This window comes from Anolis carolinensis, chromosome 1, assembly GCF_035594765.1.
Source record: "Anolis carolinensis isolate JA03-04 chromosome 1, rAnoCar3.1.pri, whole genome shotgun sequence".
Classification (NCBI taxonomy): domain Eukaryota; kingdom Metazoa; phylum Chordata; class Lepidosauria; order Squamata; family Dactyloidae; genus Anolis; species Anolis carolinensis.
The window spans coordinates 208,727,966-208,748,849 of NC_085841.1; the positions used below are offsets into that span (position 1 = coordinate 208,727,966).

Here is a 20,884-nt window from a genome sequence, read left to right on the forward strand (position 1 = left end):
AGCCTGTGACGGTGGCAGGACCGAGAGCAGGTCCTCCCTGGAAGATCTTAAATCTTTGCGGTGGTTCATCTGTTCTGCATGTCAGACAAAATAGTTTTGATCAGAATGGAGAATGGAGCTGGGATCTCAAGTGAAAGACTAAGATTTAGTTTAGCAGGAAAAAAATATCTACTGTCTAAATGGAAACTCTCCTTCCAGGTATTACAGCCATTGCGGGAAGGTTACGGGAGTGGTGCAGACATGTAGGGAATCCACTTCACTAGTTCATTCTGATATGTGAAAGAGTCTCTCTGGTCATTTTGGTTGGTAGTCTTTCCTATTCTGCTACTTCTTTTCATTCTTTCACTTCAATTAGGATCCCACACCTTGGTGGCTCTCGTCTAGAAATGGAAGTTTGCTTTTTTGTTGTTGTTCTTCTTGTCAACTGATCTTGTTGTTTACTGATCAGCTTGAACAGTTAAATGCCAATATCTGTCTGCAGTCGCTTAATCTACAAAAGTACAGCACAGGCATAGTTTTCCGATAACCTGTGGTAGTTTAGGAGAGCCTGTTCTGACCAGGAATTGAGTTAGTTGAAGCATCTGAAGAGACACCTTTTAATTTTTAGAAATGTTGAACTGAGCGGTGGCCTCTTTAAATGGGGATTTTGCCACTCCTGGAAGCATCTCAGAAAGACAGTTTACTCTTTCTTTAAAGTCAGAAGAAAGGTAGTCTGGAGAAGCTTTAAAAAAATCCTCTGTGAGCAACATGTAACCCTAGAGAAGGGGAATTTACTTTTTAAAACCACAAACTGGGCCAGGATGGTTGTTGAAATGATCAGTTGTGTATTTCTCTAAATCAGTGCACATTATTCTCTCATTATTTTACTAAGGCCTGTTGTATCAGAAAATAATCTTTTATTTGACATAATCCTTTCTTTGATGCATTTGTATGGCCTGAAAAACCAGAAGCAACGGCCCATTTGCAGCACATTACTTTTTCAGCAAACCATGATCACTCATAATGGCTGCAGTCCAGCAAGTCTCCAGAGCACATGCTGGTGGCTTTATTGTTGTTTTGTGTGTGTTTTTTTTCCCTCCAAAGGTTTTAAAGCATGGCTTTTCAACTTGGGAGTGTGTGGTGTGGGGGTTGAGAGGGAGAGAGGAAAGGCTGTCAAAATGAAAAGAACAAGACATAATCCCAGCACCTCACATAACACAGCCAAGGGACATGCTGGATCATGAACAGTATGTGGTGAGGTTTGGTGGTAGCTTTCCCAACCGTTCCATTCTCTTGATAGATTTCAGAAATAGGTGTCTATAACTGTCTTTCTTAGAACAGGACCAGTCCTTAGTTTCCTTGATCAGAATGATCTTGAAGGCTTCAGATATTCTCAGAAAATAACCTCAGGTGTGTTATGTGTCAGTCTGCTTAGAACTGGAATTGTACTGATGTATTTTAAATATGTGGAGATGATAGTGAATAGAGTAATGAGGGCAGGAATCCAAATGTGTTTCTCAGTTTTTTTTTTTCGTTTTCAGCATTACCCTGACTTGGTGGGTGGCTGGGGGTAAATAACACATTCAAAAAGTGTAAAATTAAATTTAAACATGTCATGCCAGTTTAGCTCTGCTCACTGAAAACAAGACAAGGGAAGTCTTCTAAACATTTCTAGCAGGATTTTTACAAGATTGTAGAAAAGGGGAGTTCCACTTAAGGGCAGCCACAGAAAATGTCCTTTTCCTGGTCCTTGCCTGTTGTTGTTATTTATTTATTATTAATATGCTGCTTTTTCCTCTCAAAAGAGAGCAAACAATACGTTGTTGGTGTTGGTGCACAATAGTTGTACTATGATATTTTCAGCTGATCTTTAGAAATCTATTCTACTTTGTAAAAGGATGATCCTAGGCACACAAAATCACAGGGCTATCTTGAATATTCATTTTGTATTGCAGTCAGTAATACAATTTGGTAGGAATAAACAATGTGGAGAGCTTTGCAGACATTTTAACCATTTGCTTGTGCAAGGAAAAGTGAAAGGCCCAACAAAAATTTATGTTGTTATTATTTTGTAAAGCCTAGAGCCAGAAGTGTTTCCCCAGATAATTTACATATACAGTAAGTTAGCATTTGACTTTTCAGAAATATTGAAATTGAAATTCATAATCATTTTAATTTTAAAACTAGAAAACAAACTAAAATTCCTCCACTAGTAGGATGGCTTGAGAAATTGTTCTTAGAAAACTCGAATGTACATTAAACTTGAGTGAATGTTTTATTAAGTACAAAACGTAGACGGGCCCTCATGATAAGATAGTTGTACTTGTGTTTTTTCCGTCTTTCCTTTTGAAATGTGTAATCTTGTTGCATGTCTCTACATAAGCAATTCTGGCCACTCGTCATCGTCGTAACCAGCTGGGCCATTTCACCTGCTGGAGCCATTAAAGAGGACTCTCTCCCCCTAGATTAATCCCCTCCGACATTAGTTTTTAGCTCTGACAACTGGAGCAGGCATTCAGAACTTGCAGGTGGCCAGTGTGACGCACATAATTGCCTACAATTTTAGGCAATGAATAAAAATGGTCTACATTACTTGTCAAAGGTTGTATATGCAGTGCCAAGTGAGATCTATGGGAAGCCTTTTAGGGTTTAAAGAACATTTAATAGCAAGGCTGCACAGTGCTTTTTTAATCATAATGCATTTGTAATATAGCACTTTGATCTTCTCTTCGTAGGAAATGGTGTTACATTAGCCACTTTTAAAACATTTATGAGTGAAAATCAGTTATAGGAGAGTAAAAGTGATTATTCTTAGGCAAGAACATGTTATATTTCATTAAAAGTTTTCAGCTTGCCCCTTTCTTGTTAAAATCTGTGGGGAGTCCTATTCCTGGAGAGTAACAAATCAGGATTTTAGATTTAGAAGAGCTTTCCTCTGTTTTTCTCCCCCCCTCCCCAACAGTTACAAGATTGGGAATTGTAGTATACTAAATGCTAAGGCTGTATATTTATAAATGTTTGACCTATTTTTTTTTACAAGGTGAATATGTGCATTGGAGAAAAATTTGGCAACGAGAGATTTGTAATACATTAATTGAACATGCTTATGGCAACTTTTCAAGAAAAGCATGGCCGTAAATGATCTCTGGCCAAAAAAAGGGACACTAAAATGTACTACTTCTAGAAGAGCTTGGTTTGACCTTTCAGACCTACGAGCCTTTTATTAACACCTGCCTGTAAGGCAAACCTTGCCCCACGCAGCTTTCAGATTCAGAGCAACAAAACTGATGAGGAAAGGCTTGAAGGGTTCAGTTTGTGTCACTTGCTGTTTGCCGTTTCCATTTCACAGATGATTAATCTTTCTGTGAAGAAAGGCCAGAGAAACAAAGCGCATTGGGCTCTTCCTGCAGTTACTCCTTCTGAATGCACACTAGCTTGCTAACTAAAAGGCCTTTAGATTTCCTGCAGGGAGAGATGTTCTGAAAGTGAATGCAGCTGGTTGGAGGTCACCGGTGCAGGGCTCTTGCCATTGTGTAATGGAAGCTTTGGCAGGTTTCATTTTTGGAGGAAAGGAGAAGGTGTTGGAAACAAAAAAAAAAAAAACAACAACGCAGAATATGAGCATCCATTGGCCATCTGATTTAATATCTTGAAAGATGGATCTTCAATTATCAATCGAATTTGTTTTGCTACTGTTGTTTTTAAAACACTCATGTCGTAGCTTCCATATATGCCTAGCTGGTTTCTCAGAAATGGTTTCTTCCATGGGGTCTAAAATTATGCTGCCATTATGTAGTTTGGAAAGCAGTTTTATATCCATATATTTTTCGTTCAGTATATAGCTTCAATGAAGTTAGAGAAAATATTTTTTCATCTGTTCTGTGCCAGATGTGACCCAGTATTTTCCTTGCTCATAATGAACAACATTTATCTGCGTGTATTCTATTCTAATGTCTTTTTGTCTCTTTTAATATTGCACAGGACATAATGGTCAAAATCAGAAACTGGGTAATAGGTGAAAAAAAGCCCATCCGTTTCTATCATGATTGGAATGACAAAGAGGTAGGCTTATGACTATTACCTTACCCATTAAGTGTAATGTTCCCCTTCCTCTAAACCACACCAAGTGTCTCAGATCTTTATTTATCTTTTAATTTAACTCCAGTAAATTAATACCATAAATTCCAGGCTATGTGAATAGCTTTCAACAATATCATTTTATATGTTAGCGATTAAGCAGATTTACTTTTTTTTCTAAATCTGACAGTACTGCAGTGTGTGTTTCATGTGCATAGATTAATAGAGATTTCCCCCTTACCTTTAGATTGATGTGCTGAACAAATACTTGTTTTTGACTTCAAAACCAATGATCTACTTGGTTAACCTCTCTGAAAAAGACTACATTAGAAAGAAAAACAGATGGTGAGTTTACTGAACTCAACCTTATTTTATTCTTTTAGATATTACGATACTTCTCAAGGGACCTTCGTGTTTGTCAAAATAATAATGGTTAGAGAGGGTTTTTTTGTCTGCATACTTGAAACAAAATTCTGTTGTTAATATTGGCAGTATAACTACTACCTTATCTATTGGAATGCAGTTGAAACAACTGCAAAGGAGAATTGTGGTAATTTCCTTTCCTATCTTTTCTGCTCTAATGTACCATTTGTTATTTTTTATAATATGACATGAAAGAAAACAACACTAATTATCCAAACAGACTCATACATTTGCAATATTACCGAACTTTAGAAATATGATCATGCTCATGTTTTGTTTACATTGTAAAATATTCTGTTTATTGGATACTGAAGAAGAAAATAGGCATCTTGATATGACATAAACAAGGAAATAAATACACTGTGTATGTGTGTGTGTATGTGTGTGTGTGTGTGTGTGTGTGTGTGTGTGTATATATTACGTGGAGAGTTATGTGTCCTAACTTATTTGTGGAAAATTCAGGCTTCTGTTTCAGTTCTTAAAGCTTAGAAGTTGTAATACCTGATGCATAGCATTATTCACAGAGGGTTTAGAAACTTTCATACTTTTGTCTGTATCAGTGCACATACAATGGCTACAGAAAAAGCTGTTTTTCAAACCAGCATACACTGGGATTAAGGTCTGATCACATAGCATATGTATACAGTACTGGTCTACGGATTGATAATTATGTTGTATTAGTTTGCCATGAAAAGGTTGCTGATGATTTAGAATAGTTGTTATGGGTGGTGCCACTTCATTTCATGAAAAAGAAACATGGATTACAACTACAAAATTTTTCATTTCTTTAAGCTTTACTGATCTCATAGTAGATATATATATATATATATATATATATATATATATATATATATGTCACTGTGAAACACATTTAAGACTTGTTAAATTTGTTTCTTGCTTTGAAAAGTATCCTGAGCAGAGTGTATCAGAATTCTTCTAAAACACATCCTTTAACTTTCCCTGTACTTCATTAAGTACTTAGATGCACATGGTTTCAATTTTCCATTAAATATTCTCATTTCCATAGGATATCAAAGAGCGAGAAGGCTTTAAACTGAAAAATAAACATTCATTGACTGGAAGCCAAATCAATAATTAATCTCCGATGGCTCACTCCCATAAGTTATTAGAATAAATTCTGTGAAATTAGTTCACCTAAAATGACTGTCTTCATAATGCATTTATATATGTACTGTTTAGTTATTTTGTGCATTTTATTCTGTGTGGCTGAACTTCTCTAGTAGTCCTTTTAAAACTTCCAATTCAGATGGCAATCTATGCATTCCTTTCTCTTGCTTGGTTCACTTGACACTATATCTAGCCTGCAGAATTTTCAAGATACAATTGTTTGAACGCAAAATGTTCAGAGGGATTTATTTTCATATTTCACACAAATTTAAAGCACTACATTTAGCATTGTAAATTAAGTAATACCATAGAGATTTCTCTAGTGCTATTCAAAAACATGCAGCAATATTTATTCAAAATATGAAAAATGGCTCATCCAGGATGGGTCATCACACCTTGGTTTGGTTGATTACCGGTATTTTTCCTTGCCTTTAATTGTACAGTAAATGCCATTCCCCAGGCCTTAATAATAGACAGATTCCTCAGGAGACACCAGTCTGTGATTTAACTGTCGCCAGACATTTCATACTTTTTTGAGAGGCCATTTGTGGTGATGGCAGAATGCAAAACTTAGCATATATATTTCAGTTTTTAATTTGTAAATATTGTATTTACATTATGAAATAATCGTAAAAAAATATTAATTGTACTCATATAGAATGGGGAGTGGGTATTTTAAAAAGAAAAAGAAAAAAGGTTTTGCGGACGTTAGTGTAATTGTAGCTGCAAGATCAAAGCTTGGGATGGCTAAGTGATGTTCCAGAAGAGAATTTACCACATAACCATTTTCAGTACAGTTTCTGCTGCCTGCTGTTCCTATTTCCCCTCAAACTAGCCATTGACAACCCCCTGTGCATCCCTGCTCGTAAAAAACGATTGAGGAAGTATTTATCATGTATTTATGAGCGGGAAACATTGCGTGATATAGAATGCCATATACTAAAATCAGAATGATGACCATTTCCCCCCTTCATCCAGGCAGAGTGGGTGACCTTTCAATCCTTTCTTCTTATGCAATGTACCTTTTCATTTTTACCATTATAGTTGAAAAATATAGCATAGAGTGTAATGGTTGGCCTTTTTTCAGTTAGGATCGTGCAAACAGCTGCAGATCAATAGAATGTAGATCACTGATTGATTATTTTAGTCCTTTGTTGGTTTTGTTGCTCTTTTTCTTAATCTGGACCAAATATGACTTGGTTGCTGAGTTGCAAAAATGATTTCTTGGTGAAATTAGTTGCAGTGTAAAAAAAGCAGACATTGATTCAGGAAGTATAAACAACTAAACATTTTTATAGGTCTTTTTTGTAGTGGACTTGTATCTACTGTAGCATCAATGATGTTTTTTAGGCTGTGGACACAAGAAGAACTTGGAAAACGCGTAAGAAGACCATTTCAGTTTCTTATCCTTCATTGTTCCTGAATAAGAAAACACCCAATTTAAGTTAGTGATGGAATTGTAGTAACACTTAAATAGTAACATACCATTTTTCGTAGTGAAAAAACAACAGCAATGTAAACGAGAAGACTATTGTGCATTTGTGTGGTGCGTTGACCTTTTGAAAGATATAAAACCAGATTGACTCCAAGAAACTACTTACAGTGTTCAATTAGTCATTCATTCATTTGATTTATGATTAAGACTTTGTTCCTGAAGGGAAACTGACATGGCAGCTGTGTTAATTGCACTTATATTATGATCAGATGCACTAATCATGATGTATATTAGAACCTACTTTAGCGTTTTAAAATACAATGTATTGTTCTTTAAACAAGTGGTTAAATAATTGAAAGCCTTTCTTTTTTAAAAAGGCATTTTGTAGAATTGTAAAGAACAAACTCTCAATTTAATACCCTTTCTATAATTGCATTTATTGTAAATAAAATAATTTTCCCCTTATGATAAAAATGCTGCCGAGTATTTCAATATTACTGCAGGGCTGTGTTATGGTAGGTTTTATGCAACAGGACCTTTCAAGAGGCTGGACACTGACTTGTCTAACATGAGATTCTCCTCTTGATAACAAGGAAGTGAACTGTGAAATAGATATACTATTGATCTTGTCAGTTCATGCTTCTACACTTTTGAGCTAACCGTTTCTGGCAGAAACAATATTCCGTATTCTATTTTAATACAATTATTGAGAGATAAATTAATGGAGTTTGGTTAAATCTTTAATGGCTTTGCCCATCTTAATCTTATCATGGAGCCGCGGTGGTGCATTGGGTTAAACCCTTTGTGCTAGCGAACTGCTGACCTGAAGGTTGGCGGTTCGAATCCACAAGAGGGGATGAGCTCCCATCTGTCAGCTCTAGCTTCCCATGCGGGGACATGAGAGAAGCCTGCCGCAAGATGGTAACATGTCCCAGTGTCCCCTGTGCAACGTCTTTGAAGACGGTCTATTCTCTCACACCAGAAGAAACTTGCAGTATGTTCTCAATTTGCTTCAGACATGATAAAAAAATTATCATGCAGTTTTTAAACATCTGAAAAGAGCTGTGTTTCTTTCTGATTGGGATATATAGGCATTTGAATTAGGATATTTGCAATACCTAATGACAATGAGGTATCAGGAATCTTTTTAGTAACCTTTTGTTGTTTTTCAGAGATTAATGTATTTAAAAGAGACTTAATTTCTTTCCCAATTGTTTTCAGACCATGAACGATAAAAACCAAAATGCATGAAGTTACATGTCATGCTGCTGTAATATTAAATTAAGCAATTTAGAATTGTAATACCCCACAACAAAATAGCACTGAATTTGTGCAGTTGTCTTGGTGCTCACATTTGTTGGAAAGTGTTTGGAAAGCAAGAAAATAATGAAACTGAGGGACAAAGCTGTGGAATCATGAAGTTTCTGCTGAAAGAAACCTGCAAAATGTCTGGAAAAAAGCATAGATTTGCCATGAATGAATGATATAAAACACAAGTGAGAGGTGCTTTGATCTTTGAGGAAAGATCAAATATCTCAAGTAGGAGAAAGATATGCCACAACAAATCTGTCCAGACTAGTATTCTCCTAGCTGGTGAATATCTCCTAATATTTTGGACTATGACTCTGTCTGTCAGATTAATTCATTCAGTGATCGGTGTAATGGGAGCTATGCTTCAAAGCACCATAGCTGGATAAGACTGAAGAAGTTACAAGAAAGTCTTGTTGTTGTGTGTGCTTTCAAGTTGTTTCCGACTTTGAGAGACTGTAATACAAAACCGAAACAGGGATTTCTTGGCAAGATATGTTCAGAAAGGGTTTGCCTTTGGCTTACTAGATAAGACTGATTTAAACTGGGAAAATGATGATTTAGTTTCTAAGGAAGAAACTAAATTTCAGAAGTGTTTGTGAGAGAGCCTGTGTGGTATAGTGTTTTGAGTCAACACTCTGGACTGTGGGAGGTCAGGGTTTGATTCCCAGTTCTGAATCAGGGGCGGCTCAAGCTATAAGCAAACTACACATTTGTGGAAGGCGCAATCCTCTAGGGGGCGCAGTTGAGGAGCGTCCGGTTCAGCAGAGAGAGAGAGCTCCAGGCTACATTTTTCACAAGTGACGCAGGCAAATTGGTGCACCCAGGTGGCCTCCCTTCGCCCACCCCCAGGTCCCCAGTCTGGAGGGCAGTACTGGGCGCCGGGGCCCTTCTCCCTCCTCTCCCTGCCCTGGAGCAACAGCCTGCATGGCAACCCTGGAGCAAGACATCTCCTTCTCCCTCCCCTTTGAAGCCTTTCCTTACCTTCCTTGGCTTTCTTCCTCCTGGCCAGCGTGCCGCCGAGTTTCCCCAAGAAGGAGTTGTCTTGCTTCCAAGAGGGGGGCGAATTGGGGTGGGCGATTTCGGGGACGAGGGCGTCTTCTGCGGGAAGGTGGCCATAGCGGCTTGGAGAGAGGGAGGAAGAGGAGGCACCCAGAGCGGACAATAGAAAGAGTGCAACCCTGGCTTCCCTCCTTTGCAGACTCTCGGTCCCTATTCCCGACGGAAGCGGAATTATTCGAAACGTTTGAGGCTGTTCTTGCTATCTTTCCCTCCCTCCCGCCTTCCTTCCTTCCCTCCCGCCTTCCTTCTTCCTCTCTTCCTCCTTCTCTCCCTCCTCCTCTCTCTCTCTCTCTCTCTCTCTCTCTCTCTCAGTTGCTGCTGCCTCCCTTGCTGGCTGGAGGGGACTCCTAGGAGCCACGCTAGAGTTTGGAAAAGCCCCCAAGCTATTGAATTTTTCCCCCACCTCACTTTCGTTCACCCCCAGATCAGAACCTACAAGTCCCTACAGATTGAAAATCCTTTAACCTGTAGGGACTTGGGGGGGGGGGGGAAATACTGCTTGCTTACACTTGAAAATTACCTAGGGTCGGCTCTGTCTGCAATGGAAACCCACCGAGTGATCTTGGGCAAGTGACAATCTCTCTCAGTCTTAAAGGAAAGCAGAGACAACCCCTCACAGAACAAATATTACTAAAAAAAACTGCTTGAAAAATAATGTACATGTTTGCAGGATGGCTGGATTGCCCACCTTATTCATTTTGCCACCCTAATATAGCAAGAAATGGGCCTTTTAAGCACTTTTTTGATACCATTAGGATAATTTCCTATTTTTATTGTTAATGTTTGAGGACTAGCTGTACACATATATACAAGGAAATGCTTTCCTATGCAGAACATCAATAATATAATAAAAGATGTTCATTCAGGCAACCAGATTCTATACAGGGATGTTATTTACAAAATAGAGCGGGAAAAATGGTCAAGAGATTATTCGTGGAAGCAGAAATTACCTTCATAATAGATGTTTCTTACATCTATTACATATTGCACAGGTGTAAAGACCACAGACAGCTCCAGAAGGACATAAACTTGGTTATTTTACACTTGTTCTTAACCAAAAAAATCAAGAAGCTTTAGAAGGCAAGAGAGTTCCCTTTAAAAAATTGGGTTGGGCCAGAATGTGAAATCTGGCAAAATAAATTTGAGTTTATTAAACAGGTAAGAAGAGAGGAATTCATGATTTTTTAACCAGCCACAGACAGAATGAATTAGACTCAATGTAATGTCGTTACTGCTTGTTTTACATGTACCTGACCAGACCATTGAATGGAAATGGGAAGGTTGAAATACAGTACAAGTAATTTTGAACTGGGAAAGATAGAAGGAGCTAAATAAGGCCTCTCATGATGTAAATACAGCCCTTGATTCTTCACGAAGTGGCATGGATGCTGATATTGCTGTTGAGATAATGCTCTATTCTGCCTTGGTCAGACCACACCTGGAATACTGTGTCCAATTTTGGGCACCACAGTTGAAGGGAGATGTTGACAAGCTGGAAAGCGTCCAGAGGAGGGCGACTAAAACGATCAAGGGTCTGGAGAACAAGCCCTATGAGGAGCGGCTTAAAGAGCTGGGCATGTTTAGCCTGCAGAAGAGAAGGTTGAGAGGAGACATGATAGCCATGTACAAATACATGAGGGGAAGTCATAGGGAGGAGGGAGCAAGCTTGTTTTCTGCTGCCCTGCAGACAATGGCTACAAACTACAGGAAAGGAGATTCCACCTGAACATCAGGAAGAACTTCCTCACTGTGAGAGCTGTTCAGTAGTGGAACTCTCTGCCCCGGAGTGTGGTGAAGGCTCCTTCTTTGGAGGCTTTTAAGCAGAGGCTGGATGGCTATCTGTCGGGGGTGCTTTGAATGAAATTTTCCTGCTTCTTGCAGGGGGTTGGACTGGATGGCCCATGAGGTCTCTTCCAACTGTAGGATTCTATGATTCTTGCACAATAGGTTGTCTGGGTTTAATTCCACAGATTGCTCCATGTTTGTATGTTCTCTATATTATGCCTTGCCTTGCTGACCTGGTGTTCATCCATTCCCTCTTTTCCCATGGAGCAGAACCCAGGATCTTAGACAGGTGTGGCATCCATGCTGGATTGGAAATTTAGTGGCAGATTAAGCTCTATAAAACTGAAAGAGAACTGGAGTGGTAAAATATTGGTCTAGGATCTATTGGGTCAGCCACCGTTTCTCCTCCTAAATCTTGCAAAATTGTTATGACAATGAAGTAGAGAGAAGGAAAACCTAGAGGAAAGGTAGATCACAAATGCAACTATTATTATTATTATTATTATTATTATTATTATTATTATTATTATTATTATTCATGTCTTTCCCGCTTTTCTCCCTTGGGTGGGAATCAAAGTGGCATGCAACATATAAAATTCAAAAAAATACATAATCAGTTAAAACACCATATCACGATATAAAAACTCAAATTAACATATCAAATAAAATAATTTAAAACAACATGCATTTCAATCCATAAAAACATTTTTTTTAAATCAAACAATATCCCCTGGAGTTAAAAACAACCAGTGGAGATGGACAAAGTGTGAATGTGCCAAAATGGTCCTTACAGTTTTTGTGTTTGCATTGCAACTCAGATTTATTTGTTTGTTTTTGAGATTTTGGGAACTCAAAATCACTTATTATTCCATATCTGTTCTTCCTCACTTATCCATAGGTAGAAAAATAGCATGAAAAGAGCATTTTGACTGGAAAAACAGGAGAAAGAGTTACAATACACCCTTGTTATTCCTATAGCCAATTTTATTGCCTTTTGCAGTATTCTTTTGTTAAAAACAAAAACACACACATTGCAACATCTTCTAACATGTAGGAAGACTTGAAGGTGCCAAACTGACAATTAAATCCAACTTGTTAGTTCCTATGAGAGTGAACACATTGAATCAGTCAGAACTTAATCAGTACTTATATAAATTCCATTAATTTAGTGGATCTGCTTGAGTTGGGAACTAAAAATTGGTTTTCCACCCAGAGTGGTCAACTCTTTTTGCAGAATATGACTCTTATTAATTAATTTATGGAGTCATATTCAAGTTGTTTTGGTTAGTAAAACCCTATACAAACTCCGGTATAATATCTCCACCTCCTTAGTTTTGAAAGAGAGGCTTTAAATTACAGTTAGATCTCCACATTTACAGGTTTTACTTTTGTGTATTTGTTTAAAATCTAGGTCCTCCAGTATGACCATATGATCGACTTCCAGTAGAATTTCTTCTTAACTAAAAAAATTAGCTTTTTTAAAAAATGGCATTTTCCCCATTTTGATGGGAGTCCTGTGTCCCTAATCCTAGGAAATGTGTAGGGCTCACTGTGGCCCAGCGAGGCCTATTTGGATATGGTGCAGAGAAGAGCCTTTACTGTTGTGGTCCCCACTAGACTTGTGTATGTATTCAGAATGGTTGATACCCTTTGGCCAATGTGGCTTGTTTGGCTTGGCCGAATGGCCGTAACAGCAAGGGCCCAGCCGTCACATTTTCCCATCGGTAAAAAGCTCCTCCTCCCTTATGCGGCATCACAGTTGCGTCCTGGCTTCAGTGTATTTTTTGGCTTGGCATCTGGCTTGGCTTCGCTCTTGAATTGTTTTGATTTTCCTTTATTTTCTTGGTTCTTTTTATTTAGTGGGACTGGTTGAAAGTTGGGAACGTGCAAGACAGGTGGGTGGGGTGTACTCGTTTGGGGGCTTGGAGAGTCACCCTTTTAGCTTCTTTTTCTCCTCCCCTCCTTCAGAAAATACTTCTAAAAGACAATTTTTATTAATAGTAATCCCCCACAAACAAAAAGAAAACTACTACCGCCTAGTTACCTTTCCTCTAGAGTAGAAAGTAGAAACATAAAACCTGAAGCAGAAAGGCATGAGGGGGGAAAGGAAGGCACTACTCCAGTGGAAATCAAGAGAAAAGAGAGGGCTTTTCAAATGGAAGCCCAGCGTAGGATAGCTCCAGGTCATCGCTTTTTCTTCTCTGAGAAGTGGGGAAGCCTCCTTAAAATAATGGAAAGCTGCGTGTTGCAGGGAGCAGCGTGTGCGCCGCCTATCTCCTCTAGAGTAGAAACAGCTTTAACTAAGCATTAAACCCAGTCTCTTCTACAGACAGAAGGAAAAGGATTGCAGAAAGAGTGGTATCTTAACTGTGATGTTTTTAATCCAGGTCTCAATGAAGGATATAAGGACAAACAATGCCATTGACTAAAATGACGGGAAGGGGAGCCTCAGTATCACCCCCATTGCTGCCAATGGGCCGGATCTGGCCATATTTCCCAACTACAGTATGAAAACGGCTATCTAGCTACCCACCCATTTTCAGATGGCGCGAAAATAGATACAGGGGGCTCCAGGTATCCGGCCAGCAGAAACGAATTGAGGTTCAGCCGTAATACACAAGCGTAGTCTTTTCCCATTGAGGTTAGATGGGCTTTGAGTGTTAAATATTGCCATAGTCAACTTAACTGTTAGCACAGGCATTTTGCTAGTGGTTTTAAATGATGGTTTTAAGAGTTTTATTGTTTTAATTGGGTTATCATTTTATCATTTACCATATACAGTAGAGTCTCACTTATCCAAGCTAAACGGGCCGTCAGAAGCTTGGATAAGCTAATACCTTGGATAATAAGGAGGGATTAAGGAAAAGCCTATTAAACATCCAATTAGGTTATGATTTTACAAATTAAGCACAAAAATATCATGTTTTACAACAAATTTGACAGAAAAAGCAGTTCAATACGCAGTAATGTTATGTTGTAATTACTGTATTTATGAATTTAGCACCAAAATATCATGATATCTTGAAAACATTGACTACAAAAATGGCTTGGATAATCCAGAAACTTGGATAAGTGAGGCTTGGATAAGTGAGACTCTACTGTATACTTGAAGATAAGCCGAGTTTTTCAGCCCTTATTTATGAGCTGAAAAAGCCTCCCCCGGCTTATATTCAGGTCAAGGTCAAGCCAGCAGCGGAGCCTGGAGGCCACAGTATGTTTTCTTTTCCAAAATCTCCCTCCTCTGCTTCTCCTCCCAGGCTGGTTATCTTATATTTTTTTGAGAGAGAGACAGAGAAGAAGTGAATGTTTTTCAAAAGCAAAAGGAGAGTGTGAGAGAAACCCTTTCAAGCCAGATTGCATGGGCAGGAGGGGAAGAAAAAAAGATATTCTTGCAAATTTGCACGATTCATTGCTATTACTATTATTGTTGTTGTTGTTGTTATTATTACTACTACTACTACTACTACTACTATTGCAAGAACACTTGAGTCCAAAGGGAGAGAAGGAGGGAAAAGAGAGCAACAGAAGGTGTGTATTTCTTTTTATTCCTAAGGAAACAAAAATGAGGTGGGCTCTTTTGGGAGAGGGAGAGAGGTTTTAAAAAGCCTTTTCTGGCTACTTTTAGAGTTTGAAAAAGGGGGAAAGAAAAGAGGTGGGAAAGGGCAGGAGAAAAGAGGACAAAGTTGTTTTTAAGGGGGTTTTGCTTGCATTTCTTCCTTGGGTAAATGCATGCCCCAAAGCTTCTAAATATTTATATAGATGTTCCCCCTACAAATACATTAATATATGAATTTTCCCCTCATATGTTTACAGGTCTTTGCAAATCCTATGTAAATATAGATAACTAGAGATTTCCATGTACCTGTATATCTGTTCCTATATGTATACATTAATTTTATATATGAATTTTATATGAATTTTACCCTCACATGTTTGCAAGTTCACTGGGAAAATGTGCGCGTGTGCGCGCGCGTGCACACACACACACACACACACAGATGTCTAGATAGATATAAACATTGATAAATCGGGCTTGGAAATATTGTAGGAGGAAAATGCACATAGATAGAGGATTTGGAAAGGTTTCAGGGGGAAATACACATGTGAAATTAGTATATATAATGATAGATCTTTATCTAGCTCTGCATTATATGTTTGCCTGTTACTATGTTGGAAGCTGGCCTGAGTCCCCAGGGGGAGATAGATAGGGCAGGGTACAAATGAAGCTGTTGTTGTTGGTGATGATTATTATTATAAAGTTATTATTGCTTTTCCACTTATAGAGTTAGTTTACTGTTTTTCTTTGAAATACAGTAAATATTCAAAACATTTAACCCACTGATGCCTCAATTAATGTAATTTTATTGGTATCTAATTTTATTTTTGAAATTTACCAGTAGCTGCTGCATTTCCCACCCGCGGCTTATACTCGAGTCAATAAGTTTTCCCAGTTTTTTTGTGGTAAAATTAGGTGCCTCGGCTTATATTCGGGTCGGCTTATACTTGAGTATATACGGTAAGAAGCACTGTTTTCTTGTGCTGGTTTTATTATGAACTGTATTGCGTTTTGAAAAGCCATATATGTCTGTTGAAAACAAAAAGACAACATCTTGGGTGTCCCTTGGGTTGGGAACCACGGTCCCAGAAATCAGCTTATATCTAGGTCTTTGATATAGACATCTAAACTTTCCTCAGTAGATGGGATTCAATTTTAAATTATTTGGCTATGTTACTTTGTTTCTTTATGGTGTCTTTTGTTACCTACTCAGAATCCTTTAAAGGGTACAGTGCAGAAATTTAATCAGGTACATTGACGTTAATGGAAGAAAATAATTTTCCTTTTATTTTTGTATGATATAAACTAACATGACCCATAGAAGAGTTAAGTAAACAATTTAGTTCTAAAACTCTGTACCAATATGTCATAGAAAATTTACAAGAAGACTGTCTATTATGTACAGGTTATGCCCCAGGGCATGGTATATGCATCTGCCATACTGTGTTTGATTTGTAGTTTGGCGGTCTTGGCTTTCTGTACCCCTAGTTATGATGCAATAACTCCTTCCTTCTTTCTCTGGCCTGTACTTCTTCTGAAGAAAGAACATGGCAAATGGCTGCATACTGCTTGAATTAGAAATGTATTTACTGGCATTGCCAGTTAATGTAGCATTCACGGATTCCTGCAGTGTTAGATCACCTATAATTTGGGGTTCTTAATTAAAAAAAATAAGCATGAGAAATGTTTGTCTTTTGCTCCCTCTATCAGCCTATGGTACTAGAGTTTCAGAATTTTTTGCATACACTTGCCTAGGATGTATGTGTATCAATGTGGGAACATAAAAATAAAAAATAAGTCATTCAAAATGTAGTGGGTGATATGTATCTATTTGCACTGAAAAAATAATTGTTATATGTCAGTGCAAGGCCTTCCTATGTGTTTTTTCCTTCTGGTAACAAGTCTACCGCATTCTAAGGCATAACATGTTATGTATTCAGAATGCCAGAAAACCGTCTATTTTCCTTAGGTATATTTTAATGGCAGCGCATTATATTCGCGCAGGAACGGGTTTAATATCCAGCTACCGCATTGCCCTCCTGACATGGGGAAAACAGGATTGTTCTATTCATGGTTTGCATCAGATCAAAATGATTGGATATGCTAAGCTTTTTCTGACAGAAGATACAAAGTTTTGACAAACATGCATGGCACAGCAAGTGTCCAATTCAAAAGAGCAAAATAAATGCAAACCACCATTATGGGGAACACAAACAGGCTGAAAGCAAGTTATTAGTAAGCAAATAATTGTTGAACTGTTATGAATGGAATAGGATGTTGAAGTAAGACATGATTGGCTGATGTTACATATGTCCTTGATTACCTTCCTTGTGCTTTTATCCTAATAAGTGACATTCTTTGTATTCCCTTGGATGGCTAGACAGTCTGACACTAAAGAAGAATAAATATTGCATGTGGTACACATTAAGCTGTCATCTAAGACAGCATTTATAAAAAGTAACTGGAGAAATTCTGCCATGCTACAGTTTCCTGGCTCTAGTCATAATTGTCAAACTTCTTGACACATTCAGGTCTTCTAAAGTGATTTCAGTTTACCAGTACTTAGCATATGAATATTTTCATGGATTTATATTTTCAAATATTGTTCACTGCTAACATTGGTTACATTAATTGAATATTTTATTTTAAGAATTTTGTGTTCAGTGGAGGAAGGCAAATAACAGCAATACATCTGAAATGCATTAGATTAAATGGAAACTCTGAAACCGATGCAAACAACAACAACAATTACAATGCTTTTTTGCTGTTAATCTGGTGCCTTTAATATACCGTATATACTCGAGTATAAGCTGACCCGAATATAAGCCGAGGCACCTAATTTTACCACAAAAACTGGGAAAACCTATTGACTCGAGTATAAGACGAGGGTGGGAAATGCAGCTGCTACGGGTCAAATTCAAAAATAAAAATAGATATTAATAAAATTGCATTATTTGAGGCATCAGTAGGTTAAATGTTTGTAAATATTTATATAAAACTGTAATTTAAGATAGTAATAAGACTTTAATAAGATAAGGCTGTCCAACTCTGAATACCTATATACTCAAGTAGAATAGAATAGAAGCCGGCCAGGACCCTCACTCGAGTATAAGCCGAGGGGAGCTTTTTCAGCCCTAAAAGGGCTGAAAAACTAGGCTTATACTCAAGTATATACAGCAGGGGTCCCCAAACTTTTTAAGCCGAGGGCCGGTCCACAATCCTTCTGACTGTTGAGGGGCCGGATTATCATTTGAAAAAAAATACAAACAAATTCCGATGCACACTGCATATGTCTTATTTGTAATGCAACAACAACAACAAGGACAAGAACAATGAAAGAACAATACAATATTTAAAAATAAAAACAATTTTAACCAACATACATTTATCAGGATTTCAATGGGAAGTGTGGTCCTGCTTCTGGCCAATGAGATAGTCAAGTTAAGTAGGGTTGTTGTTGTTGTTGTTGCTGTTGTGTGCCTTCAAGTCATTTCAGACTTTGGGCGAGCCTAAGTCTAAAATTTATTTATTTATTTATTTACTGCATTTATTTACTACATTTGTATCACACCCTTCTGACCCCAAAGGGGACTCAGAGTGGCTTACAAATTATATGTACATACAATATATTATATTATTAGCATAGCACAATATTAGCATTATATATTACTATATTGAACTATACCACTATACTGTAATATTATATGTCATATATAACATATAATTAATATTATTATATGGTATTATTATTAGTGTTATATTGTATTACATTATAATATTATTATCAATATTACATGTATATACAATATATTATATTATAAAACTGAGGGCGGGGGCCAGGTAAATGACCTCGGAGGGCCGCATCCGGCCCCCGGGCCTTAGTTTGGGGACCCCTGATATACAGTATGTCTCCGTTTAGTGTATTCCTGCTTAATGTTTGCAGAGCAAACCCAACTAAAATTTGCATGGTTTATAAAATGAAAACAAAAAGCGGTCAAGTGTTAAACTTGTACTATGGGAGGGCCACTATGTATGTTGTTATCACAGTATGGAACATGTGTGGCATATAAAATATTCCTCACTGGAGCAGCAAAGTAGTAAATATGATGTAAATATAAACCAGAAATATTTGACACACACACACACATACATTAGATATAAGGAGTGAACACCTGAGCAAAATTTTTTAATCAAATATTGTTTTGAGTAAAACAAAATTATCAGAAGATCTCGACTAATGATGATTCCAGATAAGAGATTAATAGTCCTATCCAGGCCTTGGGGACTCAGGGCTGTGATTTCCTTGATTGAGATCAACTCATTTGAAAATTAGTGGTGGAAAAGAGTTCTGTAAATACCTAGGACTACTGAAAAGACAAATCATTGGGTCCCAGAGTAAATCAAGCCTAAATTAGCCTTAGAACCCAAGATGACTAAACTGAGACTGTCTTACTTTGGCCATATCATGAGAAGATACAACTCACTATAGGAACCCTCAGTGACATAATGGGTTAATGTGGCGCCAGGACTGCTGACCGAAAGTTCGTCGGTTCGAATCCTGGGAGCGGGGTGAGCCACCGTCTGTCAGTTCTAGCTCCTCATGCAGGGACATGAAAGAAGCCTCCCACAGGATGGTAAAACATCAAACATCTGAGCATCCCCTGGGCAATGTCCTTGCAGACGACCAATTCTCTCACATCAGAAGCAATTTGCAGTTTCTCAAGTCTCTCCTGACACGAATATAAAATGGCGCACTATAAAAGACAACAATGCTTGGTAAGATATAAAGCAGTAGGGGAAAAGGAAGACAGTAAGGACGTAACACAGTAGTCCTGGATGATCTCCTGTCATGTTTTTTTAAAAACCCACGGCAGTCCAAAGTAGTGCCCTATCTTGACTCAGAATTCAGTTGTTCACCTGCCACTGATAGAAGTGTCCCACCAGCAAAATGGGGAAGAAGATCATTGTCGGCAATTCTCCCAGCCTCCCTTCATTTTGAGAGAGCAGTGGGAGAGCAGAGGCTGTTTTCAGGATTTTGATAAAATAATAAATCACTGCTAAATTTAACTTATTTTATCAAAGTGACCCAGTGAACAGTCTAATCTTCATCTTGTGTTTTTTAATGGTATCCCCAAATAAGCGATAAGTTTCAAAATAAGTGATTACGGTATCTTATTTTCATTTCTTCTTTCAAACTTAGCATGTGTGAACATGTTCTACAGAAAAAGAAAGCCCATACAGTTACAATTAATGCTTTGTCCACAAAGCAGACAGAAATGCTTTGACCCAGAGTGAAATCCAACATCGTGGAAGCAGAATTTAATGTTATGGTGGAATGCCAGCTCTTCTTCCCCCACTCCCCGAAGCCACATCACCTATTGGGACTCCTTGTGCCCTCTGAAGTAGATGTTATGGGCATACAGAGGGGGACTGTGGAAGTAAGGAGTGAGAGAAATAAAATAAATAAATAAATAAATAAATGACACACACAGCCATCCATGTCTAGAAGCACTTCTGTCAACAGGTGGAATAATTTTGTTGAATTTGAAAGTATGTACCACAAATATTTATGTATTTTTTCTATTAAATGCTACTCATTGACTTTGGGCTGATGTAGTGTGTGTTTTTCATCATATACTTTCCTCTTGGAAGAAAGTTCCAGATTTTTTAAATCTATAATACTGTATAGTAGAATATTTCAGTTAATTGTAATTGGATTTAATTTAGTGGATTTACGGTAGCTACCAAGGTTTGTTTTGCGCCATGGCTTCTGTTCAAACTAGCATACATTAATATAATTTGTATTTTAATTATTTTAGCAGAAACATCATGTCATATTTTCCAAAACATAAAAAATGTTTATAGTAAATTGATTTCCCAGATAAAGAGTGCCAATTCAAAGGTAGTATTGCTGCAGAAATAGGAAATTCAAAGTGATTTTGACACCAGAAAAATAAATGAACATAACACTTACATTGGCTCAACACTGTAATCTAAGCCTGTTTCCTTGGAAGTAAGTTTGATACGAATAATACGTACTTGAAAGTAGAGTGTCAAGGATTGGGATGTAAATAACCTATTTGTATTGAAGAAACTTTTCTCCAAGTATAACACTGCTCAAATGTTACCTG

The 20,884-nt window shown here is 37.7% G+C and overlaps 1 protein-coding gene across 3 annotated transcripts in view; it reads left to right on the top strand.

Moving 5' to 3' along the window:
* The window catches only part of ola1 (Obg like ATPase 1), a 183,895-nt gene that overhangs the window by 107,599 nt on the left and 55,412 nt on the right, over positions 1–20,884 (top strand). For all 3 annotated transcript variants that reach the window (XM_003225637.4, XM_008118112.3, XM_008118113.3), the window contains 2 exons: positions 3,961–4,041; positions 4,304–4,401. In XM_003225637.4, the coding sequence (XP_003225685.1) occupies positions 3,961–4,041; positions 4,304–4,401 (179 nt within the window). The remainder of the gene's footprint in view (positions 1–3,960; positions 4,042–4,303; positions 4,402–20,884) is intronic.